Consider the following 24,236-nt stretch of genomic DNA (forward strand, 5'->3'; position numbering starts at 1 on the left):
GGCATGTACCTTGGTTACGGGCACATCTCCAGTGGGGAGTGTGCAGGAGGCAGCTGATCGATGTTTCTTTCTCATTGATGTTTCTAACTTTCTATCCCTCTCCTTTCCTCTCTGTAAAAAATCAATAAAATATATTAAAAAAAAAATAGGAATGACATCATCTACCTCGCAGGGTCCCTGGGAGGGTTAAAGGAGGTAACTATACAATTACCCGGGAAACACACCGATTATAACAAGCGTAGCTGTATGACCACTTCTTCCCGCGGCTGTGCCCCTGTATCTGAGCTCCTTTGTGCTAGCCAGGCCCTGTGCTAGAGTCAGGCCGGGCACTATGAGGCGCGATTGCAAGTGTGGGGGGTTATTTCACTGGCGGGCAGGGGTCATGTCTGATTCCGCCACGCCTGCTGCCCACCGGGAGCCTGGCAGGACCAGCCGGACTCTTTGGTGGGCAAACTCTCACGGCCATCCCGGCCCAGTTTGGTCCTTTGTGACTTCTGGCCGTTGCCCCCAAATAGAATAAAACACACAAGGAAAGCAACGCGCCACCTGAAGCCATCCGATCTGTCACCGCCGCCCACTTGAAGGCCACCTCGAAGAGGGGCGTCGGCGAGCGGCAGGGACAGCTGTGCGTGGGTGGGAGGGGGCACTTCACACTTGCCCGCTGTTGAATGCCATCTGTGTGCTCCCTTAGTGGAATTTTCTGGAATAGCACAAAGCAGAAATCTGAGCGAGGGGGCCTGCATGGCCCGAGAGGGGAGCGCGGGGCAGCCTGGAAGAACCCTCCTGGGACCAGGCTCAGGAAGAGCAGGCCCTTTCGGAGACCCTGGAGGGGCAACTCCGAATACGCCAGGTACTCGATACTTAGAACTGCACTGGGGAGGCCCTCTCACCTCTCCCCTCCATACACTACCCCCCCGGCCCCCAGCCACCGGCTGGACCCAGCCCTCATTCCAGCCCACCCACAGCTGCCTCTGCAGCCACCACATGACGACATCCTGGCCTACGCCCCCTCTTCAGCAGCCTCTCCGAGGAGCTATTTGCAGAGGCCCCCACTTGGAGTCCGAGCTTTGCACACAAGTGTTTGGTTTTTAAAAAGAGAGAAAGAGAAGTCACAGCAGGTGCTGGCCCGCCCCGCCCTGCCCCGCCCCACGGGGGCTGCCGGGGGTCTTTGTGCTGGGTGCCTGCCTGTGCACGTCATCCCCACATCTGCTGTCCCTGTCCCATGACAAGAGCGACTGAAGCTGCACAATGACGCCATCTGCCAGGGACAGCCAGCTGGCTCTCAAGGCTGACCCTGGTTGCCATGGCAACCGAGATGGTGTCCTGGGGCCTTCAGACAAAACGACCAGCCTAATGATGTCAGGAGGTTCCCTGCAGCACGGCTCACAGGGGGTGGAGGGGGGGGCTGGTGCCGGAGTCCTGGAGGCGGGGTGGGGGGGGGTGGGCGCCTCTGGGTAATGAAGGACAGGCTCCTCCCCTGCGCCCTCTGGGCTCCCCCCCAGCCCCCCATGGAAGGAGGCCACTTGGCCTCCACAGGACGCGCTATGCGGGGCACCCATGCATGCACTCTGCTTAAAGCCTCTCTCCTTCCCTCAGCCTGGAACGCATCCCTCACCCTTCCATCCCATCTCTGGGTTTCTGTGCCCACCTCTGTTCCCACCGCGCCTGGGGCCCACCAGCCGGGGAGCAGCCCGAGGGCCGAGGTGATGTCTCATTCATCTGTCTGGTTGCACCGGCATGTGGGAAACTCTAGCAAATGTTCAGCGAACAAATGAAGCGACTTCATTTCTCAGCCACTCGCCGAGGGCCCCAGCGGTCTGGCCTCACAGGAGCAAACAGGAGGGGGGTGAAGCCCTACAGCCAGGTGTGGGCACGGGTTTCCCTGCCACTGTCAAGGCCGCAGGCCACACCTGCAGAGGCACCGACTGGCACCCTGGTTTCTATCTTTTCCCGAATCAGCGCCAAGATCCCCGGAGGGGGCCGCTCCGCGAGGCCGCGGGTGAGATCGCTCGTTCACACGTCCCGACTTGGGTCAAAGGGTTTGGGCATCTCCCTCCGCAGTGGCTGGCCCGGGGCCCGTGCACCGCGTGGTGCGCGAAGGTCCCTTCTATGTGCGGCAAATAGCTTTTCCCTGTCTGGGTCTGCTGTTTTAACGATGGCAGGTGCCCTTTGTGGACTAGAAGTTCAAGTTGTTTATGGAGCCGGGGAACAGAAAGGGCTGTTCTGAGGCTCATAGAAACCCAGACGTCTGGCACCCTCGTATCCATGTGGCTTTCTAGACCTGCAGAGTGCGTGAGTCCCACGCGGCCCTGGGGGAGATGGGGGTGCTATTCCCATTTTGTAGGTTAGGAGATTGAGGGCCTTTTTGCCTCCTGGCACCCGCTCCTCCCTCCAGGGGACTGGCCCCAGATCTTCCCCTTGCAGTCTTTGTCCCTGGGGTCTGGGTGGGGCTGGCCAGCTGCAGGCTCCATTCATTCTCCAGGCCACAAGGGTGACATGGGCCCTGAGCCAGGCCAATGACAGCGCTACCCTACCCAGGACTCAGGGTGGAGTCACTGAGAACGAGGCTGGTAAATTCTGCTTGAAAACGAAGCCGGTGCAGAGGAACAGGGGTTGAAGGAAGGCCTATTGTAGATCTTGTTTATGCCTGGATCCAGCCATGCCTGAGGCCTACCGACCCACCTCAAACCAGCTCACTGTGGGGTCCTGTCTCTTCTGTAGCTGAGTCAGAGCCAGAAATGCAAGTGCCAGGACTGGACCCCTAACCCTGACTCCTTATTCAAAGTATGCAGAGGAGCAGAAAAAGCATAAGGGCCTCCAGGCCTCAGTTTCCCAATCTGTGAGGTAGGGATGATCACCCATCTGTTCACGTCAGCCGGCTCTGGCACCAAACACCTCAGGCCTCTTTGTGGAAGCAGGGCACTGTGACCCGCTGCTTCCCCCGAGGACACGGGGAACGAGAGCCCAGGAAACCGCATACTCGGCAATGAGGCCCAGAGAAGAATGACATCAGCTTGAAGCTGTCTCCATTGGCAGAGACAATGGCAAAGAAGAAAAAAAAGGGACAGGCAGGAAGGAAAGAAAAACCCTGATGATATCAGCATCTCTGGTTGGAAAACAGACGTAGGAAAGAAAACGAGTTAAGCCTTCACTGCAAAATGCACACAGAAAAGGATAAACCGTGCTCACAATAACACCCATGAAAGTGAAAAACTGGAGGCAGCCACGAACATCTAATGGAGCCACACAAAGACCTGCTTAAGCCAGTGGTTCTCAACCTTGGCTGCACATTACAATCACCTGGGAATCTTTTTAAAATCCTGATTTCTGGGCCTTATCCTCCGGAAATTCTTTCTTTGTTACTAATGATGAGGCCCAGAAACCAGGATTTTAAAAAGATTCCCAGGTGATTCTGATGTGCAGCCAAGGTTGAGAACCACTGGCTTAAGCAATGAGCTGCACAGCACTCCCCACTGGAAAACATTTTCTTGATGAACCACCGACGATACCCATGTGATTCTGATGACAGTTCTGCACATTGTAGGGATCAAAGGCTCCTGTTGTACAGCCTGAGCCCCCAGACCTGAGGGCTGTGCCCTGTTTATTTAAGAACCAGTGGAGGCTCCAGGAGGAGGACCCTCCCCCCCTCCCCCCCGCCCACTCACCGTGGTGATGAACCTGTACAGGGGCTGCCGTCTCTCTGTGTACTTGACCGTGATGGGGCTGAGGTCGTAGCGGAACCAGATGGCAGGGATGATGCGGCCCGTGTGGCTGTAGGCGACGTACTCCTGGGTGGAAGAAGAGACGGGGGCGGAGGGCATGAGATGCAGGCACACAAACCGCATCTCACGGTGGGTGGGGGGTGGGTGACAGGGGTTCCCCCTGCCACCCACGAGAATGGGCCTTCCTCCCTCTCTCCCAGGGAGCCAGAGCCCCCGGCCCCGCCTCTCACACCCCTTCCCCAGAGCCTGTGCCGTCAGCGTTGGTCTGGACGGGCATCGTTGCTGGGGGCATTTTGACCTTGGCTGCCGGGAAACTGTCCATATTTTGATCCCAGAAGCAGCGCCAGAATAAAAATAAGAATCTGAGAGCAGAAAGGGAAAAGGACAAGTGTGATTTGGGCTCCTTCTGAATGACGGCCTCTCTTCCGCTTCCTGGGCCGTGCAAAACCCATTCATTCATTCATTCAGCAAGTTTCCTAAGCGCCTCTCCTGTGTGCGGGCGCCATGCTGGCGGCGGGGGACCCCAAGGGAGTGAGCCCCGCCCCATCCCCAGGGGGGTCACCATCTGGGAAACGCAGATGTAACAATATGTGCAATCCTGCGACATGGCGCACGCTGCGACCGAGGGACACGGAGTCCTGCAGGGGTCACGGGACAAGTGACCAAGTCTTCCCAGGGCGTCTGGAAGGCTCAGTGAGGGGGGGACATCCTATGCCACACACGACATCCTGAGGAGTGTGTGCGTGGGTGACATAGAGAGGTGCGTCTGAGACCACGTGGGAGGAAGGAACACACGGAACTGGAAAGCCAGAGGGCTCAGCCCCACAACCGGCCTCCCAGGAAGGCACCGCTGGGGCCGAAAGGATGCTAAGGGCCTGAGTGGGCCGTGTGCCCTCTCTGGTCTGGGTGCGTTGGGATGCTGCAAACCTCTGGGCTCCCCTCATTCACCTCCAACATCTGGAGACCAAGCTGAACCCCCAGGGCACCCCCAACCCCAAACGCTGGGCCGGATCCGAGGCTTCTCCTGAGGATGAGCCCGAGACCGGCCCTCTCTGTTCACCGTCCCCGATGGGCACAGCCCCACTCGCTCTCGGGGCAAGCTGGGGCCAAGGCCACAGAGGGAGCTGAGCAAGCTGTTCTGGGCGCTGGGCCCTGGCCAATGCCTCAGGGGAAGGAGCCTTGGGCAAAACAAGATCAGCTTTCTCCAGGGGAGCAGATGGGGCAGGGCGACTGTCTGGGTCATAGCCTGGGGCTGAGGGTCAGAGAGAAATAGTGAAAAAAGAGCAGCATTTATCCAAAGCCTTATCCAATGCCTGGCTTTAAAGGCACCGCCGCCTCATTTGACAGTGGTCTTGTGAGGTGGGCATCATTTTACAAATGAGTAAACTGAGGCACCAAGGGGTTATGAGACTTAGGGACTGAGCCAGGTCGGGACCAGCTGTCTCCTCCACGGCTCCCCGACTTCTGCTCAGACTGCCTCTGCGTTCTCCCAGCTGTCAGATGCTGTCAGCACCTGAGGGTGACAATGACACGCCCTCCGAGAAGCAGAGAATAGAAGAAACAGGCTTCCTTCTGGGGAGTTTCACCGGAACATCACCCCAGGCGGGTCAGAGCCGAGGGACCTCAGGTCACCCCGAGAGGGAGGACGGCCTGGCCCGCAGCCTCCTGCCCCTTGTTCAGAGGGAATGTCGATGGGACCAGGAGGCCAGGCTCTGGCGCCCGAGGAGAAGCCGGTTCTAAACCCCACTTGGCTACCTTGTGGCTTGACTACCTTTCTGTGTCTCAGTGGCCCAATCTGTAAAATGGGGACAATAATGGTGCCGAAGTCAGAGCTGTCATGATGACTGGAAAAGATGGTGGAGGTATAGAGCTTAGCAGACTGTCCAACCCATTACAGGTGCTCAGTAAATGAGAGCTACTGCTCTATTATTATTATTACTAATTGAGCGAAACACTGTATCACATACAAGGGGTTTGGGCAGCCCTGGACCAGATGAAAAAGGAGAGTCCTGGTGGCAAAGGGGTCTTGTGGGGGGACCTCAACCAACGAGCTTCAGGCATCCATGTCCCACTGGCAGGCAGGGTCCTCTCCGGGGCAGCCTGAGGCCCTCGGCCTGAAACCACTGTTGGTCACCCCATCCCGCTGGCTCTGACCACACCCTGCCCCCCCGAGGCCTGCCTGCTTCTCCGTGACTTGGGGTGTTGGGGTCCTGGGACATTCCTGTTAACCAATGGCCATCGCTGTGATTCAAGAGCCAAAGCGTCTGTCATGTGCTGACCAGTCAGGGGCCAGAGGCAGGGCTGTGGAGCCGGCCGTAACTCCTGGACCTTTGGGGGCGGCCACCTGCCCGCTCTTTCTCAAACTGTGCCCCGACACGTGTAGCTGCTGCGCTCGGCCAGCAGAGGGCGCTGTTGCACGCAGCCGGGCCCCGCGGCCGCTGCCGTACCTTGTTGGCCACTGTGTACTGGTAGGAGTACCGCTGCTTGCCACTCTTGTCTTCGTAAACGGTGGGCACGATCTTCAAGATGTAGTCGTGGGAGGCGAGGGCTGCGGGAAGGACACAGGACAATGAAGCAGGGGGTGGCAGCTCTAGGTCATCTCAACCTTCAACCGGCGTGGCTGGCATTGCTGGCGACTGGGGGGTCGGGTGGGGGCTCAGCCTCCACATTCTCATCCCCGAACGGGTGACCCCGCTTCATCTTCTCCCTTCGACACTAGGCATTGAAAGACTCCACCTCAGGATCGTTACTCCTATATTTAATATCAAAATCCGGGGAACAACACAATGCCCGTTCACAGGGCAGCCTACGGGGTGGGTGCTGGGCCAGGCCATCTGCCAAGAGGAACTGTTACGTAAAGAACCTCGTTACATAACCGGGTGAATAACACGTTTCCGCGCATGGGGGGCAGGGAAGGCTCATGCTCTCCACATGCAAAAATACATAGAAGCATTTTCTGGAAAGATACCCGAAGAACGATGACCAGCCTCAGCCTCTGGGGAAGGCAGCAGGATGTGATAAAGATCACATTTCACTGTGCACCCTCTGGTCCTGTTTGAATATTATTACGTTGGAAACAAACCGGGTTGAGGCTTTAAAAAGAAAGAGCCCACCAACTAGAAAAACGTCATCTAGGAAGAATTAACTTCTTTCCCCATTTTCAGTGACTGGGAGATCCGTGCTCCCCCCGCCGGGCCCTGTCCCGGATTTCACGGTAACGGTCACCTCCACCCCCTGGATGGGGAGGCCGCGGGGGGCAGAGGCCAGCCTGACTCAGCTCTGCGTCCCCAGCACCTGGTGCCGGGCCTGGTACGGAGCGGACAGCGGCAAATGCTTATTGAATGAACGAACGGATGGAGGGATGACTGGTCAGAGGCATGAATGGGAGAGCAGATGAATCAGCTTCTGATAAGCATGAGGCAACCGGAATCCAGCAGGAGCCTCACAGAGCGCTGGCCCCAAGCTGCCAAGTGGCACCCGGGAAAGGTATGCGCTCCCCTGGGCCTCCTGGGATGCTGAGGGAAGAAGCGCCAGGATCCGTCGATGACTGCCTTCTGGACTCTCCAGTCAAGGCCCCTGGAGCTGGAATAACAGAAGTGCGGACCTGCGGGTTCTAACCCTGGTCTCCTGGCTGAGTCAGCCCTGAGCCTTGCACTCATTCTCTGTAAGAGGCGGGGGCGGGGGGTGGGGGGTGCAGATGGTGTGCACGGCCTCTTCCTGCTAACGCCAAGTCTCAGGAAGGAAGGGACAGCGCGGCCTGGACTGTCTTCAGACCTGACCCCTCTGCAAACCCGAGAAGAGCTCTGCAGCCTCAGGGCTAAGCCCACGATGACCCCAATAGTCCTCGGCTGAATCCTGAGTGGTCCTCAGAGAGCAAAGCACTGGAGTCACCCAGAAAAGGCAGGCACCTGGCTCGCCGCCCTCCCCCCCAAAGATTCCTGCTCCGTGGGCCTGGGGTGGGGCTCAGAACCTGTCTGCATTTTAAACCAGGAGCCCACACGTGAAATACAGGACTCGGATACCCATCGCCCCGGATTAAAAACCCGAAGGCCTGAAATCACACCTGCAAGGGTGCCATGAAGCAGAAGGGAGGTCACCGGGAAAGGAGGGGTGGTGGGAGGAGGAAGAGGGTGAAGGGGCCGGATATAAGGTGATGGAAGGAGACTGGACTCTGGGGGCTGAGCCGTCAATGGAGTCCACAGACGTTGACCTACAAAGCTGACATCTCCTATAATGTCATCAACTGATGCTTACAAGCAAGTTACAAACACACTGAAAATAGTTCTGTTACAACAGAGGGTCATAAAGAAAAGACACAGAGACCACTCACAAAGCCACCAGGCACAGGAGACCGTGGATTCGCACTCTGGGGTAGTTTGTTTATATTTCTGAAAACAGGATCATACTGTACCTTCGTCTAAGAACGGGACACCACAGACACCAGAGCGTAGGACATATGCCCTGTCATAGCCCCTGGCACGCAGTAGGTGCTCAGTAACCGTTTGCTGCTTGGATGCCAGCGAGGCTCTGACACACGGCCGTCAGTGGGGGCCCGCGTCCCGCGCGAGGCCACGTACAATGTACTCAACCAAGCCCCCCCCGCCCCCACAACCCGGCTGGACACAGACGCTGTTCCTCCTCTTCCCTCCTGTAAACAATGACCTAATGGACAGTGTTTTCCTAAGTCCTCAGACACTTAATTATTCCCTCGACTGACTTACTTCCTCAGCTTACTCTCTCATGTGCACAACTGACGATGCAGACGCAATGACCATTTCTGAAGGCCTTTGGCACAAGTTGCCCGATGTCCACGACAGCACCTCACACTCCCGCACGGATTCCCTCTCGGCTGACCGCTCCCAGGGGCTGGCGGAGGCCCCCACACCCTCCTGCCCTTCACACATCTTATTATGGGAAAGCGCAAACACATAAAAAACCGGGGACCGTAAAACGAACCCCCGTGTACACATTCCCCAGAGTCAGCAAGGAACAGTGGCCAGTTTTGCTTCATCTGTGCCCCACTGCTCTCCTGCCCCCATTTGATGTTGAAGTTAGTCCCGGACATCACATCAAGTCATCCTCAAACATTTCAGTCATGTCTCCCTCAAAGATAAGAACTCTTTGAAAAAAACAGCCGCCACCACCACCACAATGCCATCATTACAGCTCAAATATCAACAGCCAGTATCTGCAAAGAGAGTGGGCTGAGCTAAGAAGAAAAACAGGTTTGTTCCTTAGGAGGAGTGGGGTTTACTGTAGATAAGGTAATCAGGGAGGGCCTCTCTGAGGTGGCGGCATTTGCGCTGAACCTGAATGACAACAAGCAGCCCCAGTGGGAAGACCCGAGGGCACGGGGACCCTCAAAGGCCAAGGCCCAGCAGGGGGACTGAGTTTGAGGAAATAAAATCCAGCATCTGCTGCCCGACTTACGGCATTTTTCTTGCCATGAGCTGAGCTTTCGTTGGCTGCAAGGTTTTCTGCCCACACCCTCTACTGGCTTGCACCCCTGGGGCCACCTTGAGACAACACGCTGCCCTTACACAGACCTCTGACGACTCCCCACCGTTCGTGACATTCGCATGAACACAGGGGGTATGTGGCCGCTCGGACGCCACCGGAGGCAGCACCCACGGGCGCGGAGCGCTGGGAAGCCACTGGGTAACGTGAAGCAAACCCACAAGCACCAGCGGCGTTACCGTCGGGGTGAAAAACGAGAGGAGACATTTCCCAAGAAAAAACAACGCCTGAATTCAGCCTGGCCGAGCTGGCCTACGGCACCGGCCTCCATCACCGCGGGGAACACCGTACAACATGCGGTTATGCAATAGGCCGAGCACATGGCGCTTTGAAGAAATGGCTTCTGTGTGTGGATGGGCGAGAACTCACAGGGGCACAGAGAACGGACAGGGAGACTCTGGGGGGCAGCTCATGGGGAGATGCCTTCTCTTGCTTAGATTTCTGACGATTAGAGAGCAGAATGTTTTTTAAGAAACAGTAAGAAGCCCGGCCGGTGTGGCTCAATGGTTGAGCGATGACCTATGAACCAGGAGGTCACGGTTTGATTCCCGGTCAGGGCACATGCCTGGGTTGCAGGCATGATCCCCAGTGGGGGACGTGCAGGAGGCAGCTGATCAATGATTCTCTCTCATCATTGATGTTCCTATTTCTCTCTCTCTCCCTCTCCCTTCCTCTCTGACATCAATTTAAAAAGAAAAAGAAACAATAAGAAAAGCCTGTGGATGAAAAAAGGTGAGCTCAGGTGAGGCCATTAGAAAAAGCCAGGTAACCTGTCCTGCAGGACCCAGCGGGCGGACAGGCCTCCCAGGCCGGTGCTGTGCACGGGTCCGAGGCCCCGCGCGTGGGCGCACCCATGCGTGTAGGTGTACGTGTTTCGGGCCGGTGTGTGAAGACGCGGTACTCTCTTTAATCAGCGCCTGAGTGCCGGGGAGCTGAGGCGGGAGAGGCTCGGGGTGGGGGCATCCGTGGGTGGGAGAGGTTCAAGCAGGAAGAGGGGGTGGGGGAGGTGGCCCAGGTGGCCAGACCTGACTGAGCTGCCCACAGACCGGTTCCCATGGTGCCACGTGATCTGGGATGAATTCTGGCTCTGCCGTCACTCCCTGTGGGACTCAGGTGACTAGCTCAACTAAGGACAATTACGTGGCTGTCAGGACAGCAGTGACGCCACAGCGGCTGGCACTCATTGCCACTCACGGTGCGCCTGGGGCTGCCACACTTTCCCAGGAGCAGGGCACTCTCCCCTTCTCTGTGAGATGGGTAATGCCACCCCCCCACCCCCAGGCCAGCCCGAGAACGGTGCCGCCCGCCCCCTCCCTCCCGGCTGCTGGGGTCCCGGGGCTGGAGGCGGCTCCAGGCGGACACGTACGGTTGGAGGTGAGTCTGTCCGCTCCTCCAAGCGCATTGAAGGCCCCGTGGACATTCTGCACCTGCGGAGAAGCACAGCGAGGAGGCCTCAGGAGGCCGCCGGCTCCAGGCCCGGCCCTGGCTGTGAGGGACGGCCACGTGCAATCCGGTGCAGGACCTCGTGGTCTCTGTTTGCTGGTCTGAGTAAGAAACAGCTGGGCTGGGCTGGGCTGGGCTGGGCCTGCTGGGGGGGGCCCTCTGGGTCAGCAGCCAGGACTCTGGACACTTCACCACGCTCCCCCTATCCAATGGCGTGGGCCCGAGCAGTCAGGCCTCGGGGGCCGCGGAGGGGAGTGGGCGGGCTGGTCTGTGGAGCCGGATAGAGCTGCTGGGAGACCCTGGACAAGTGGCTTCTCGGGTCCCAGCTCCACGTCTGTAAACTGTGGGCCCCCTCCCACCTCACAAGGCTGCGGACAGAGAGGAAGCGCCAGCACTTAGTACTCGCTCATGAACAGCGAGGCCCCTTCCCCAGGCCCCAGGTCTGGACCCGAGGTCCGAGGCCAGCGTGTGCTCAAGAGCAATGAACTGGAGAGGCTGTGGACGGAGCAGAGGATCAAAGGGGGCGAGCCCTCTGGAGGGCATCGCTCTGCATCCAGGAAGGACAGACGGCTCGGGGGACACAGCCCCCCGTGTGCCCATCCCTGTGGTGCGGCTGCTCACCTGCAGCGTGTCCCCAAAGGAGAGCTTGTGGATGACATGGGTCATGTCCGGGTTCTGGGGCTGGGCCGAGGCACTGTGCGTGGACACGTGGAAGTTGCCGGGGACCTGGGGAGAGAGGCGAGTGCCAAGAGGTCGGTTGGCTGACCCTGGGGGGGGGGGGGGGGGGCGCACAGGGCTTCCTCCTGGAGTTGGACACGTTTGGATTTGGACCCAGATCGGTCAGCCCACGAGACTCTAAGGAGCCATGGTCCCCCTCTGAGCCCCAGGTTCCTCGTCTGCAGACGGTGTCAGAGCTACCGGAGGGGCTGCTGGGGGATGGGGGCAGAGCATGCCCGCTGGGCACCTGGTACAAGGCCACAGCTCCAAACACCACCACCTCCCAGGCTGTGGGCTCCACAGCGGGTGAGGGGACGACCTTCAGGCTTGCAGCCCAAGGGGCTTCTTCAAACTCCAAAGCAGCACCGCTCCCCCTGAGAGGAGGAAGTGTGGCTTATTTTGCAAGCACACCTGTTTCAAACACTCTGGGTCTCTCTCGGGAACAGTCCTGTCTGCACTGGGGCCTGAGCTGGGGGCTGACATGGGAGGAACCTGGCCAACGGGACGTGACCCGGCCTCGGCGAGCTAGCAATCGAGTGGCTAGCACGGAGCCGGGCCCTGGGCCCAGGGAGCTGGGAGGAGGAGGTGCAGGCAGCCACGGGTTCTAGGGTGAGCGTGAATGGCAGCTCGGTCAGATCTCCCGGGAGGGACACATCGCCCGCTCCAGGGGCCCAAGGACGGTGACAGAGCAGCAGCTGAGTGAGCGTCACACACGGGCCAGGCTGGCCCCACTTCCCAGCTGGGGAGCTCGGGCATGGTCAGTAGCTACTCTGTGCCTCAGTTTCCCCATCAGCAAAACGGGGATGATAACCACGAGGGCTCCTGGGAGGATTCAATGAGGTGACGCGTGCAAGCCGATGGCGGTCGTTACTGGGTTGGGTTAGAGGATGGGTGTGTTTGTCGTCAGAGCCGAGAGAGGACCCTCCTGAAGAGGGCACAGCATGTACACAGCCAGGGCCAGGCAAGAGCCACTGCGTTTAAACGTATTTTAAACGTGCCCGGCTGGCGTGGCTCAGTGGTTGAGCGTCGACCTATGAACCAGGAGGCCAGGGTTCGATTCCTGGTCAGGGCACATGGCCGGGTTGTGGGCTCGATCCCCAGTGGGGGGACGTGCAGGAGGCAGCCGGTGAATGATTCTCTCTCATCATTAATGTTTCTATCTCTCTCTCTCCCTTCCTCTTTCTGAAATCAATAAAAAATATATATTAAAAACACATTTTAAACACCACTTTTACTTCTGTAAATAATACCTGGATACATCCGCATTATAAAAAATTCACATGATATAGTCAGGACCACAGTCCCCGTCACCTTCCACCCCCGGAAATAAGACACGCGTGGCGTCTGGCGTGTCCTTCAGGGCTCCTCTACACGGTGACCTGGGCCCCGTGGACGTGGGCAGAGTTCAGAATCGGGTTTGGGGCCGGGGCCTCACGTCCCAGAGTTAAGTGAGTCAAGGAGCCCGGCTCCTGCGCATCTGCCACCCGCTGCCACCCCTCGGGCTGTGACTCAGTGGCCCGCGCCCCCTCCGCACAGAATCCATCACAGGTGGCTGACTCATGCCAGCACACACTGGGCCGGAGAAAGAAAAGTCGACGCTTTTAGAGCCTGTGACTTAGGAACCTGCGTCAGTGCCTCTGATGGGTTTTAAAAATATAGAGAAGCCAGGCCCCCAACCCCCCGCCGATCCTGCCCGCCTCCGGGGGCGCCGGGTGAGTAAGCGGGGAGTCTGGGCTGCCGTGCAGCTTGAAACACGTGACCTCTGACCTCTGGCTGCTGGCCAGCTTCCTGATGGAGAGATAAGGAGGCCATGGCAAGCGTAAGCCTGACGCTGCGAGATAAAGGGTGGGGCCTGCTGTGAGCCTCACCCGCCCGTCACCATGGCGGGCTTTCTTATCCAAGCAACTGTGAGCCCCTCAAAGGCATGAACCATTCACCGGTCAAGGGTGGGGGGCAGAGGCTGGCCTGAGCTGTGCTCTGAAGTGAATGGACACGCTGGTCACATCACGTGTGACCGAGGTGTGGACAAGAGGAAGCAACAGGGGACCAGGGGGAGGAGCAGGAGTCCGGGGGCCGGGATGCCTGGGTCGTAACGCTTTTCAGTTCGTTACAGCTCGTATATGTCGTCTCCCTGCACCAGACGAAGGTCACCAGCACTGGGACTCCGCCCACCCATTCCACGCGTTGCCCCTGAGCTGATAACCTACCCTGGGCCTTGGAAGGTGCTTGATAAAATTTTTTGGAATGAATGAATGTGTAATAGCCCACTTAATCCTCACACAAACATTGTGAAGGGAGGGGGATCATTAGATGATTATCACCACCCCACCCTCCACCTAAAGATGTAAAAACCAAGGCTCAGTGGTTGAATGTCAAGCTATGAACCAGGAGGTCACAGTTGGATCCTCGGTCAGGGCATGTGGCCTGGGTTGAAGGTTTGACCCTTGGTGTGGGTGTGCAAGAGGCAGCTGATCAGTGGTTCTCTCTCATCACTGATGTTTCTATCTCTTTCTTCCTTCCTCTCTGAAATCAATAAAAATAATTTTTTGGAAGAAAAAAACAAACAATAAAAATAACAGAGCCCTAACCGGTTTGGCTTAGTGGATAGAGCATTGGCCTGCAGACTAAAGGGTCCCAGGTTTGATTCCGACCAAGGGCATGTACCTTGATTTCGGGTATATCACCAGTGGGGGGTGTGCAGGAGGCAGCTGATCGATGTTTCTCTCTCATCGACGTTTCTAACTCTCTATCCCTCTCCCTTCCTCTCTGTAAAAAAAATCAATAAAATACATAAAACAAACAAAACAACGGAGGCTAAGATGGGTTGAGTGACTTGGAGGGCGTTGCTTGGCCAAGAGGGGATGGAGCTGAGATGCAAATGCAGGGCTCAGGGCTGCCAAAGCTGCCGTCTTCTCACCTCCACTCCCTGCCACCCACCCGCCCCCTCCCACCCACCTGCTCCAGCCAGCAGGGGCTCCAAACCCCAGGGAGCCTGGATCCCCCACGCAGACTCTCAGCAGGAACTGCCAGACCCCTGGGTGTTGACCCCACCCGCTGGGAACGCCTGGGGGAGGCGAGGGGGTGCACACTCCGCCATCGGTTTCCGGGGAGGCAGAGGGCCGAGGCGGTGGGGCTGCACAGACGGCTCTCCGTACCTTGTTGATGCTGAACTGGCCCTCGAAGCGGCAGCCCGCCCCGCTGTTCAGTGGGACCTTCATGGAGTTGTCGATGTGCCCCACTTCATGCCTGCCCATCTCATCCTGGATGTCCAGCCCGACCACTGCGAGGACAAGGAGGGGAGTCACAAACAGCCAGAGACACGGGGTGAAGGCCGGCCCCCTCCCCCGTCCACTCCAGGGACAGGCCGGGCTGGGCTCAAGGTCTGGGGCCCAGTCACAGAGGGGAGGTCAGCCATCGGAGGAGGAGAGAGTGACCCTGGACTAAGAGGGAGCCAGCCGCCTCTACACTCCACCCCCACCCCCCACCCCACTGTCTGCGGCTGGAAAGGACGAGGGGAAAGAAATGGGGGGGCAGCAGCTAATGGGGCCAGTGATGGGGGACTGTGGGGTGCAGGGGTGACACTCTGCTAGGTGGAGGCTGCAGCAGACAGCAGAGGGTCAGGGTGAGGAGGAGGTCTGAGGCCTTGCCCTGCCGGCCTTTACCCACCACCCACCCGGGCAGAGGCTCTTCATCTGTCTAGGCCTCCGTTTCTTTCTTGGGAAATGGGGTGACGACAATGCAGCCTTCCTTGGGGAATCACGAGGCTCACACAGCTCATCCGTATCGAAAACGCTCAGACAGGGTCTCATGCCCAGGAGGGGCAAGTGCTTAATGAGCTCAGCACTTCCTGTACCTCAGTCAGCCTCTGGGTTCCCTGGTTAAACCAGCTCATTCATTCATTCATTACTCATTCTTCATTCATTCACACCTTCCTTTACCCCCATGCCTGTTCCTCCAGGCCCGCCCTGCAGGGGCTCAGGCACTTTTTGGGGTTGCTCAGTACACTAGATGGGAAACCTGGGGAGTCCTGGTCCTCGACTCCAGTGTGACTCCACCACCTCTGTGACTCAGCTTCCCAGCCTGGAAAATGGGCAGGCGCATGCCAACTGCTTGTCCTGAGAGGGTCCAAGTGGCAAGGTGGTGGTGGTGGTGGGGTCCCCATAACTACAGAAACGCAGGCACTTCCCTGAGAAGAATGCTAGGACGGAGGTTGCCATATAGAGAAAGGGCAGCTGGAAGCAACACTTCAAGTGAGCTCATCTTAAAAGGGAACCGATTCCTCATGGAGACGGGGACGTGGACCAGGGCCCATCCAGAGAAGAGAACGGGATGCAGCCCTTGACGAGGCTGCTCACGGGTCTGCAGGACATGGGCGTGAGGCTCGAGCAGCGGGTCCCCGTTTGAGTCAGCAGTTCCATCCCGGGAGCCTGTCTCCCAGATGCACACGTGACCAGGCGTGTGCAGGGGGCTCTCAGGCAGCCTTATTTGAAACCGAGACAACTGGAAGCAGCCCAGCTGCCGTCGACAGCGCCTGGTCAATGCAACGGCCTCCTCAGGAATGCCGGGCGGCAGGGATGTGGAGAGGCCGCCCAGGGCAGGGCTGTGGCCACGGGTGTGGGGCTGCACCTGGGACAAGTTACCTAACCTCTCTGTGCTCCAGCCTCCATGTCTGAGGAGGAGAAAAAACTGCGCTAGACACGCCTCGAGGTGCCTCTTAGGTAAGAATGTTCCCTCTGAACACCCCTGTGGGGCAGGTCACATTGTCAGACCCATTCTTTGGGGGGAGACACTGAGGCACAGGCAGGTTAAGCCTGAGATCTCACAGCTAAGAAAAGATGAAGCTTGGATTGGAACCCACGGAGCCCACAGGCCCTTTAGCACACCTCTCGCCTTAACACAGCTCAAGTGTTCCAGGCGGGGCCCGGCCCAGACTCTGAGCTGCAGCAATGGTAGCTGTGGTTACTGTTTCGCTAATCCTATGAGGCATCGAAGAACAGCTCCAAGATATCAGCTGGAAAAAGAAACCCCAAAAGGCCCCAAACAGTTGGGTCTCAATGATGGAAAAAGAAAAGAAAGAATGTTGACAGGCAGGCTGGCAGACAGACAGACGGACACAGAGGTGGGGGGAGGGGTCCCCACTGCTGGCAGAGGCCACCTCTGGGGCGGGTGGCACCCTGGGGAACATGTATTTCTTTTACTTTTTTCTTGATCTACTTCTGTAGTTTGAACATGTATCTTATTAAGAAATTTTAAAAAAATCTGTATTCCTGTGTTAGTTGTGTAACCCAAAAAGCCCATCGTTGGAAAAGCAGGATATGAGACTGCACATGCAGCATGAGCTCAGCCGGGTGTAGAAATGTGCGAAGGGAAAGCCAGCGGGACGGAACGGCCTGGACCGCCAGCCGAGGCTGTCGCGGGGGGTGAAGGATGGGCGATTTCTTCTCTCGCTGCGGCTCTGGATTTTCCAAAGGTACAATGATGAGCACACATTTGTTTCTCTGTAATATAAACTTGCAGTTCTTTTTGAAAAGTTCCAGGGTGTGGGGCTCCAGCAGGAGCCACGAGGGTCGGGGGACGGCCCCACAGAGGGGTCGGACCCCAGGAGCCAGCGCGGCCGCCGCTGGAGGTCGCTGGCCCCTCTTGGGCCGCTGCCTGGAGCTGGGACGAAGCCTAGAACCACATCCCTTCCCTCCCCTGTCCCGCTGGCCCCAGGCCTCTGGCCTAAGAATTTCCTTGTTCCAGAGACATGACCAGTTCCTGAATGAGAAGCTGCCAGATGAGTTATTTTTCTAAGAGAAAGAGGATAAAATAAAAATAAAGCCGACCTATTTCAACAGGTTCCCTGGCTCGGGGCCCCGCTGTGGATTCAGGATTGTGATGCAATTCTCAGCAAAAGCAGTAACAGGGCGGACCCCCTATCTTTGCCTGCAGACCCGCCCAATGTGCTGCCCTTCAATAGGAAGGAAGGGGGGTTACGTGCCAGGCTGGGGCAGAGGAACTGCCAGAACCCCAGTCCCAGGGGGGACCCCCAGTCCACTCGCCCACAAGCCTAAGAACCAGCTTACCACATCCTCTCAACAGCTTCAGGCAACAGATAGCACCAAGCCCATTTTACAGATGAGGAAACTGAGGCCGGAGAGGTTGCCTCAGCCAGAGTCACAGTTTTACTGACCAAAAGAGCCAGAATCTGATGCCACACACCACTCTCCCAATGAGTTCTGTCTACACAAATAATTCATTCTCTTGGTTGAAACAAATGAAACAAACAAAATAGAGCGTGAAGTGAAAAAGGAAGTTTCCCGGCGGCTGCTGACAGCTCAGAGCTGCATCCCTTTCCGGGTGACTACTCTTGGCTGGTTGGGGGTCCCCTTGCCTTGAGATGCTTGGGGGGTTATACGACCCCCACCCATCACCCACACCCCACCCTGCAGCCGTTGGTCAAGGATATCAAGGATGCGGATAATAACAGCCCGGCCCCTGGCTACCAGGAGGGACCACCTGCAGTGTCATTCACAGGCCAAGCATCTCTGCGTGTCCTCTCACCTCCCTGACGCCCTAACATGTTCCTTCTGAGAGTCCTCCCTCAATCAGCCATTTGCAGGCAACCTAACTCCGCTTCTCTGACCTAAGAGACGCCCCCACCCCCGTCAACACACACAGACACACGCACAGACACACACGCACAGACACACACACACACACACACGGCTACTCTCCAGAGGTAGCCCCTGTTAGCAATTTCTTGATTTTTATCCCAGAAAACCACCAAGCGCATTCACATGTGATCACACTCTCCCCCCAGGAGCGTGGAGAATCCCATGCCACCTGTGGTTGGCAGCTTGCGCTGTTTGTTTAGCTCAGTGATGGCGAACCTATGACAAGCGTGTCCGAGGTGACACACGAACTCATTTTTTTGGTTGATTTTTCTTTGTTAAATGGCATTTAAATATATAAAATAAATATCAAAAATATACATCTTTGTTTTACTATGGTTGCAAATATCAAAAAATGTCTATATGTGACACGGCACCAGAGTTAAGTTAGGGTTTTTCAAAATGCTGACACGCCGAGCTCAAAAGGTTCGCCATCACTGGTTTAGCTGGTCCTGGTTGCCTGGCCAATTGTGCACCCGAGCTCTGCCTACACGGGGGGGGGGGGGTGTGTGTGTGTGTGTGTGTGTGGAGTGGCGGGGGGGCAGTGTCTTGCTGAGGGGAGGGCTGCTGGGAATACTCACAGTCACAGTGCAAGTTGGGTAAACTGATGTTCAGGCTGACGTCGATTTTGCCCCCGCTGTCCTTGTCCGGGTCATCGACGTACAGCTCGTTCACACTGAGGGAGACAAGCACGGGAGCCTTGGCTTAGAGGGGGGCAGGGGGCCGCCGGGGACCACCTGGCGTGGTGACTCCAGCTCCGAGCCTGCGCTCCCTCCAGGGGAGCCTGCGCCTGCTCAGGTACAGGCCAGCGGGGCTCCCGTCCCACGGCTGGCGATGGCAGGTGCCCGCCTAGCATTGGAGGGAGGAGTGGGTCAAGGCAAGAGCATGAGTCGGATTCAAGCTCCAATCCCAGCCTGGCCTCTCTCTGTGGGAACTCCGCAGCTGTCACCTCTTCTTCTGTCTTTTCTTTTTTTTTTTTTAAATATGTTTTTATTGATTTCAGAGAGGAAGGGGGATGGAGAGAGATCGGCTGCCTCCTGCACACCCCCTATTGGGGATCGAGCCTGCAACCCGGGCCTGTGCCTTGACCAGGAATCCAACCGTGACCTCCTGGTTCATAAGTCGCCGCTCAACCACTGGGCCACACTGGCCGGGCCCTTCCTCCTCTCTTGAGCGCCCCTCCTGCCCCGACTCTCACAAACCCTGGGCGGGTACCGGGTCTGAGAACACTGGAGCGATGTAGCAGTGTCTTGTGGCTGCTGCAACGAACTGTCAGAAAGTTTGTGACTTAAAAGTTAATGGCTCTCCTGGAGGTCAGAGTCTAGACGCGTTCTGCAGGGGAGAAGGCATTTTCCTGCCTTTTTCGGGGTCCGGAGGCCGCTCAGCTCGCAGCCCCTTCCTCTCTTCCCAGCGGCCTGTGGTGTGTCCTCCCCTCGCACGCCCACCATCCTCTGAGAAGCCCTGTGCTTTCGCCCTGCCTACCTGTGCGACCAGGGTCACCTTCCCATCTCAAGACCCCTGATGTAATCACACTGTAAAGTCCCTTTGCCGCGTGAGGTAACAGTCCCGGGTTCAGGGAGGGGGAGGGGACACTCTGGGGGAGGCACAGTGTCGGGCAGGTGGCTCGAAGGCCAGCCAGGACACCTTGCCGTTGGGGACAACAGCAACACACTGGGATCCGCGAGCGATGCTCATCCATTCAACCTGTAGGTCTGAGCACCCGGCCTGCCCGGCACTGGAGTGAGAGGACCCAGGCGCCCTGGTCTCGGCCCTCCCGGAGCTCAGACACCCCGCCTCCTGGGTAAACAGCCAACCAGGTGACTGCTTGACGGAAAGACATGGGCCCCCCCACCCCCCCCAGCTCCAGAGGGACAGGCGGCGTGGCTGCCCTCAGGAGGGTGGCTGGGAAGACTGCTCTGAGGAGGTGGCCGCTGAGGTCTGAGGGTGAGGAGCTGTCCTGACAAGGGGGGGGGGGGGTCTCTTGGGACAGCGGGGCAGAGGCCTGGGAGTGGGAGGGGCACGGCTCCTTGGGGAACAGAATGGAGGTCGCTAGCTGCAGTGTGCAGCAGAGGGGAGTGGGGGTCGCTGGCTGCAGTGTGGAGCAGAGGAGAGTGGGGGTGCAGCAGTCAGAGGATGGGCGGGGGCCGGGCCAGGTGGGCTCTGAGGCCATGAGGAGGCTTTGCACTTGAACCCGAGCCCAGCGCCACGATCAGGCTGCATGTAATAGCCTCCCTGTCTGCCACAAGAAAGGCTGCCCGGAGGGGCCACCGTGCCTTCGGAGACCGGGAGGAGGCTGCTGCAGGTGCAGGTGACAGCGGGTGCCTGGCCCGGTGTGGGGGGATGGAGAGGAGGGTAGGGGTGCCAGAGCAGGCGGACTCCCTGATGGCCAGGGCGTGACGTCTCCTTCTGGAACCATTCACTGGAAGAGAAGCGGGATGGTGGGAGGGAAAGCCACTGGTTCCATGTGGCTGCTGAGCTCGAGGTGCCTTGGAGACATCCCTGGGAGCCGTGTCGGATGCCTGGTTCCGAGATAGCGCCCCTCCATGGGAGGGAGCTGAATCTACAGGCCTCGTGGGCAGCTACGGGCAGTGCCAGGCGGCCCCTGGGGTCCTGGGCACAGGCTGTACATAAAGGACTGCGGCTCTAACCAGTCCGACCCTGTGAGAGCCTCGTCAGCGGCCACTTCTTGGGGAAAGAATGAGTCAGGCCAGGGCCAGGGCGGTTGGTTTTTACTAAGACCCTGCCTTTGTGCCCAGCCCCTCGTGTGGAACAGTGGGCTCGCTCACAACACATGCCGGGGTCACAAGAGTGTTCCTAGGAATGAGAGCGAGGCCTGCACAGCTCAGCCTTCAGGTGGCTGGGCCTCCTGCCCATCAAGCCGGGAACGGCCCAATCGGGTCTGTGGGCATTCACGTGGTCCCGCCTGACCCTGCGGAATGTCCTGATCCCCATTCTACAGGCAGGAAACCGAGGCTCAGAGAGGGTGAGTCCCATCCCCAAGGCCACACAGCAGGACATGGCTAAGCTGCAACCCCAACCCGGCCCGGTCTGCCTTCTGCCCGAGCTCCAGGGTTCCCCTGGCCTCCTCCTCCTTGTCCTCAGCATCCAGGGTCAACGGGGAACACGAGGGGGGACCCTGGGCCTCCGAGGCCATGGCGTGCGGGGTGGGGGGACAAGGGCCTGTGCTTGGCAGGCTCGTGGCGTTGGCCGGCATTGAAGAACAGGAAGGACCAATGAGCCAGGGGGAGGAGCGCACAGGATGGCAGGGGTGGTGCTGGAGGATGGACATCTCAGGGCCGAATGCTTCAGCGCCCGCTTCCCACCCCAGCCTCAGGAGGGTGGCTGAACAATGAGCTTTGGGGTGATTAACAGAACGGTCACCGGGTCACCGAGAGCCCCAGCCTCCCTTCCCAGCCCAGTGAGACTCTTCCTTGACGCCGCTCACCTCTCCCACCTGGGAGGCGGGCCCCGAGCAGCACTGAGGGATTGTGGGATGATGTCAGCCCTTGGCAATCCTTGGGAGGTGACCTCAGCTCCCAGAGCAAGGTGAGCCTCAGGTGTGGCGCCCAGGTGAGCACGCCCTGGAGGCCCCCTGCGGGAGGCCCCTCCCGGCCCAGGGGCCCTGGCTCCCCAGACAGAGGGGCTGGGGAGGGTGGGAAACCCACTACCTGGCGAGCTCAGGCTGTAACGTGAGGCCAGAGCTGGCCGCTCCCAGGCGCCGCCCTGAAGAGCCCGGGGCTGTGGGACGAACGGTGCGGCCACCTGTGCCACCCCGATGAGGTCGATACGGCCACCTTCCTTCCCAGCGAGTCCCAGGCAACGTTCCAGGCTGCTGGCTTCCTGCCGCTCAGCCGGCGCCACAAGCCCACCCACTGTGTCATCCCAGGGGCCTGCCAGGCTGGCTCACCTCGTTGCCCAGGGCCGAACTGGTTTTCACAGGTGATTTTAAAAGCCCATTGGGAGCAAAAATAAACTTTTTATGGATTCACCAACAATCGAGAAGACCCTGGGGCAGCGACAGACAGATGTGGGCTCGCCCCCTGGCTCTGCCACGGAGAAGCTGGGGGACCTGGGACAAGTCGCTTCACCTCTCTGAGCCTGTAAAACGGTAGAACTTTCTATGAAGTGTAAAGACAGGCAGAATTAGCCCGGCCGGCGTGGGAGAGCATTGACTTGTGAACCAATGAACCAAGAGGTCACGGTTTGATTCCGGGTCCGGGCACAGGCCCTGGTTGCGGCTCAGGCCCAGTGTGGAGCGTGCAGGAGGCAGCCGGTGAATGATTCTCTCTCATCATTGGTGTTTCTAACTCTCTCCCTCTCCCTTCCTCTCTGAAATCAATAAAAAATATATTAAAAAAACATAAAGACAGGCAGAATTAATCTATGGTAACAGAAGTCAGAATAGTGGGGGGCGGGGAGGTTACTGACTGAGAGGGGAGACAGGGAACCTCCCAGCTTGTGGAAATGTGTTGTCTGGTCGGGGTGATGGTGATGTGGATGTCGGGGTGATGGTGACGTGGATGTCGGGGTGAGGGTGACGTGGATGTCGGGGTGATGGTGATGAGGATGTCGGGGTGAGGGTGATGAGGATGTCGGGGTGAGGGTGATGTGGATGTCGGGGTGATGGTGACGAGGATGTCGGGGTGAGGGTGACGTGGATGTCGGGGTAAGGGTGATGAGGATGTCGGGGTGAGGGTGACGTGGATGTCGGGGTGATGGTGATGTGGATGTCGGGGTGATGGTGACGAGGATGTCGGGGTGAGGGTGACGTGGATGTCGGGGTGATGGTGATGTGGATGTCGGGGTGATGGTGACGAGGATGTCGGGGTGAGGGTGACGTGGATGTCGGGGTGATGGTGATGAGGATGTCGGGGTGAGGGTGACGTGGATGTCGGGGTGAGGGTGATGAGGATGTCGGGGTGAGGGTGATATGGATGTCGGGGTGATGGTGATGAGGATGTCGGGATGAGGGTGACGTGGATGTCGGGGTGATAGTGATGAGGATGTCGGGGTGAGGGTGACGTGGATGTCGGGGTGAGGGTGACGTGGATGTCGGGGTGATGGTGATGTGGATGTCGGGGTGAGGGTGATGAGGATGTCGGGGTGATGGTGACGAGGATGTCGGGGTGATGGTGACGTGGATGTCGGGGTGATGGTGATGAGGATGTCGGGGTGATGGTGATGAGGATGTCGGGGTGATGGTGATGAAGATGTCGGGGTGATGGTGATGTGGATGTCGGGGTGATGGTGATGTGGATGTCGGGGTGATGGTGACGAGGATGTCGGGGTGATGGTGACGTGGATGTCGGGGTGAGGGTGATGTGATGTGATGTAAATACAGGCAAACATGCATCAAGTCTCATCTTCGAGCTCTGTGCACTTTGCCGTCTCTAGGCTATAGACGCCTCACTAAAAAAAGGAAAGAGAAACAGGAAGGAGGAGAGGGAGAAAAAGAGGAAAGGAGAAAGACAGACAGACGAAAATGGGCTATGGATTCCGGCTACTCCCCAGGGCTGTGTGAGGACTGGCCATAAAACACAGGCTGCCCGGGCAGGGCTGTCTGCCACTCACTGAACTCTGGTAGAGGGCATCGTGGTGGAAGTCCAGGCTCTCGGGGTCAAATCCTGGCTCTGCCACCTCCTGGCCGACTGACCTTGGCCAAGGGGCTTTGCCTCCATCAGCCTCGGTTTCCCCAGACATAGGTCGGGGGCAACCACAGACGTGGCACGACCTTCGTAAACAGTAAGTGCTCCATAAATGTCCACTACTTTCCCTGCTATTATTCATACCAGTGTTTACTGAGTTGATAACAACAGGTATAGCAACAGTGTCCAGGGTGCTGTGGTGAGGATTAAATGTGTTCACGTGTGGCCTGGCCGGCGTGGCTCAGTGGTTGACCGCCGACCTATGAACCAGGAGGTCATGGTTCAAGTCCCAGTCAAGGGCAAATGCCCTAGTTGCGAGCTTGATCCCCCGTGAGGGGTGTGTAGGAGGCAGCTGATCAACGATTCTCTCGAATCATTGATGTTTCTATCTCTCTCTCCCTTCCTCTCTGAAATCAATAAAAAACGTATTTAAAATAATCAATACATAAATGAATGTGTTCATGTGTGTAAGGTGCCAAGTAAGTTCCAAGGCCCGAGTAAAAGCTGGCCTCTCTTATGACCAATCAGAGGAGACGTCC

General features: G+C 58.1%; 1 protein-coding gene across 1 annotated transcript in view; it reads right to left on the reverse strand.

Annotated features, from left to right (window-relative positions):
• The window catches only part of ERGIC1 (endoplasmic reticulum-golgi intermediate compartment 1), an 83,246-nt gene that overhangs the window by 8,959 nt on the left and 50,051 nt on the right, over positions 1 to 24,236 (reverse strand). The window contains exons 4-9 of the mRNA XM_070414399.1: positions 18,634 to 18,728; positions 14,555 to 14,679; positions 11,304 to 11,408; positions 10,606 to 10,666; positions 6,170 to 6,270; positions 3,666 to 3,788 (exon numbers count right to left, since the gene is read on the reverse strand). Of these exons, the coding sequence (XP_070270500.1) occupies positions 3,666 to 3,788; positions 6,170 to 6,270; positions 10,606 to 10,666; positions 11,304 to 11,408; positions 14,555 to 14,679; positions 18,634 to 18,728 (610 nt within the window). The remainder of the gene's footprint in view (positions 1 to 3,665; positions 3,789 to 6,169; positions 6,271 to 10,605; positions 10,667 to 11,303; positions 11,409 to 14,554; positions 14,680 to 18,633; positions 18,729 to 24,236) is intronic.

Source organism: Myotis yumanensis, unplaced genomic scaffold (genome assembly GCF_028538775.1).
Source record: "Myotis yumanensis isolate MYYU_CA2020_CCGP unplaced genomic scaffold, mMyoYum1.0.hap1 SCAF_5, whole genome shotgun sequence".
NCBI lineage: Eukaryota > Metazoa > Chordata > Mammalia > Chiroptera > Vespertilionidae > Myotis > Myotis yumanensis.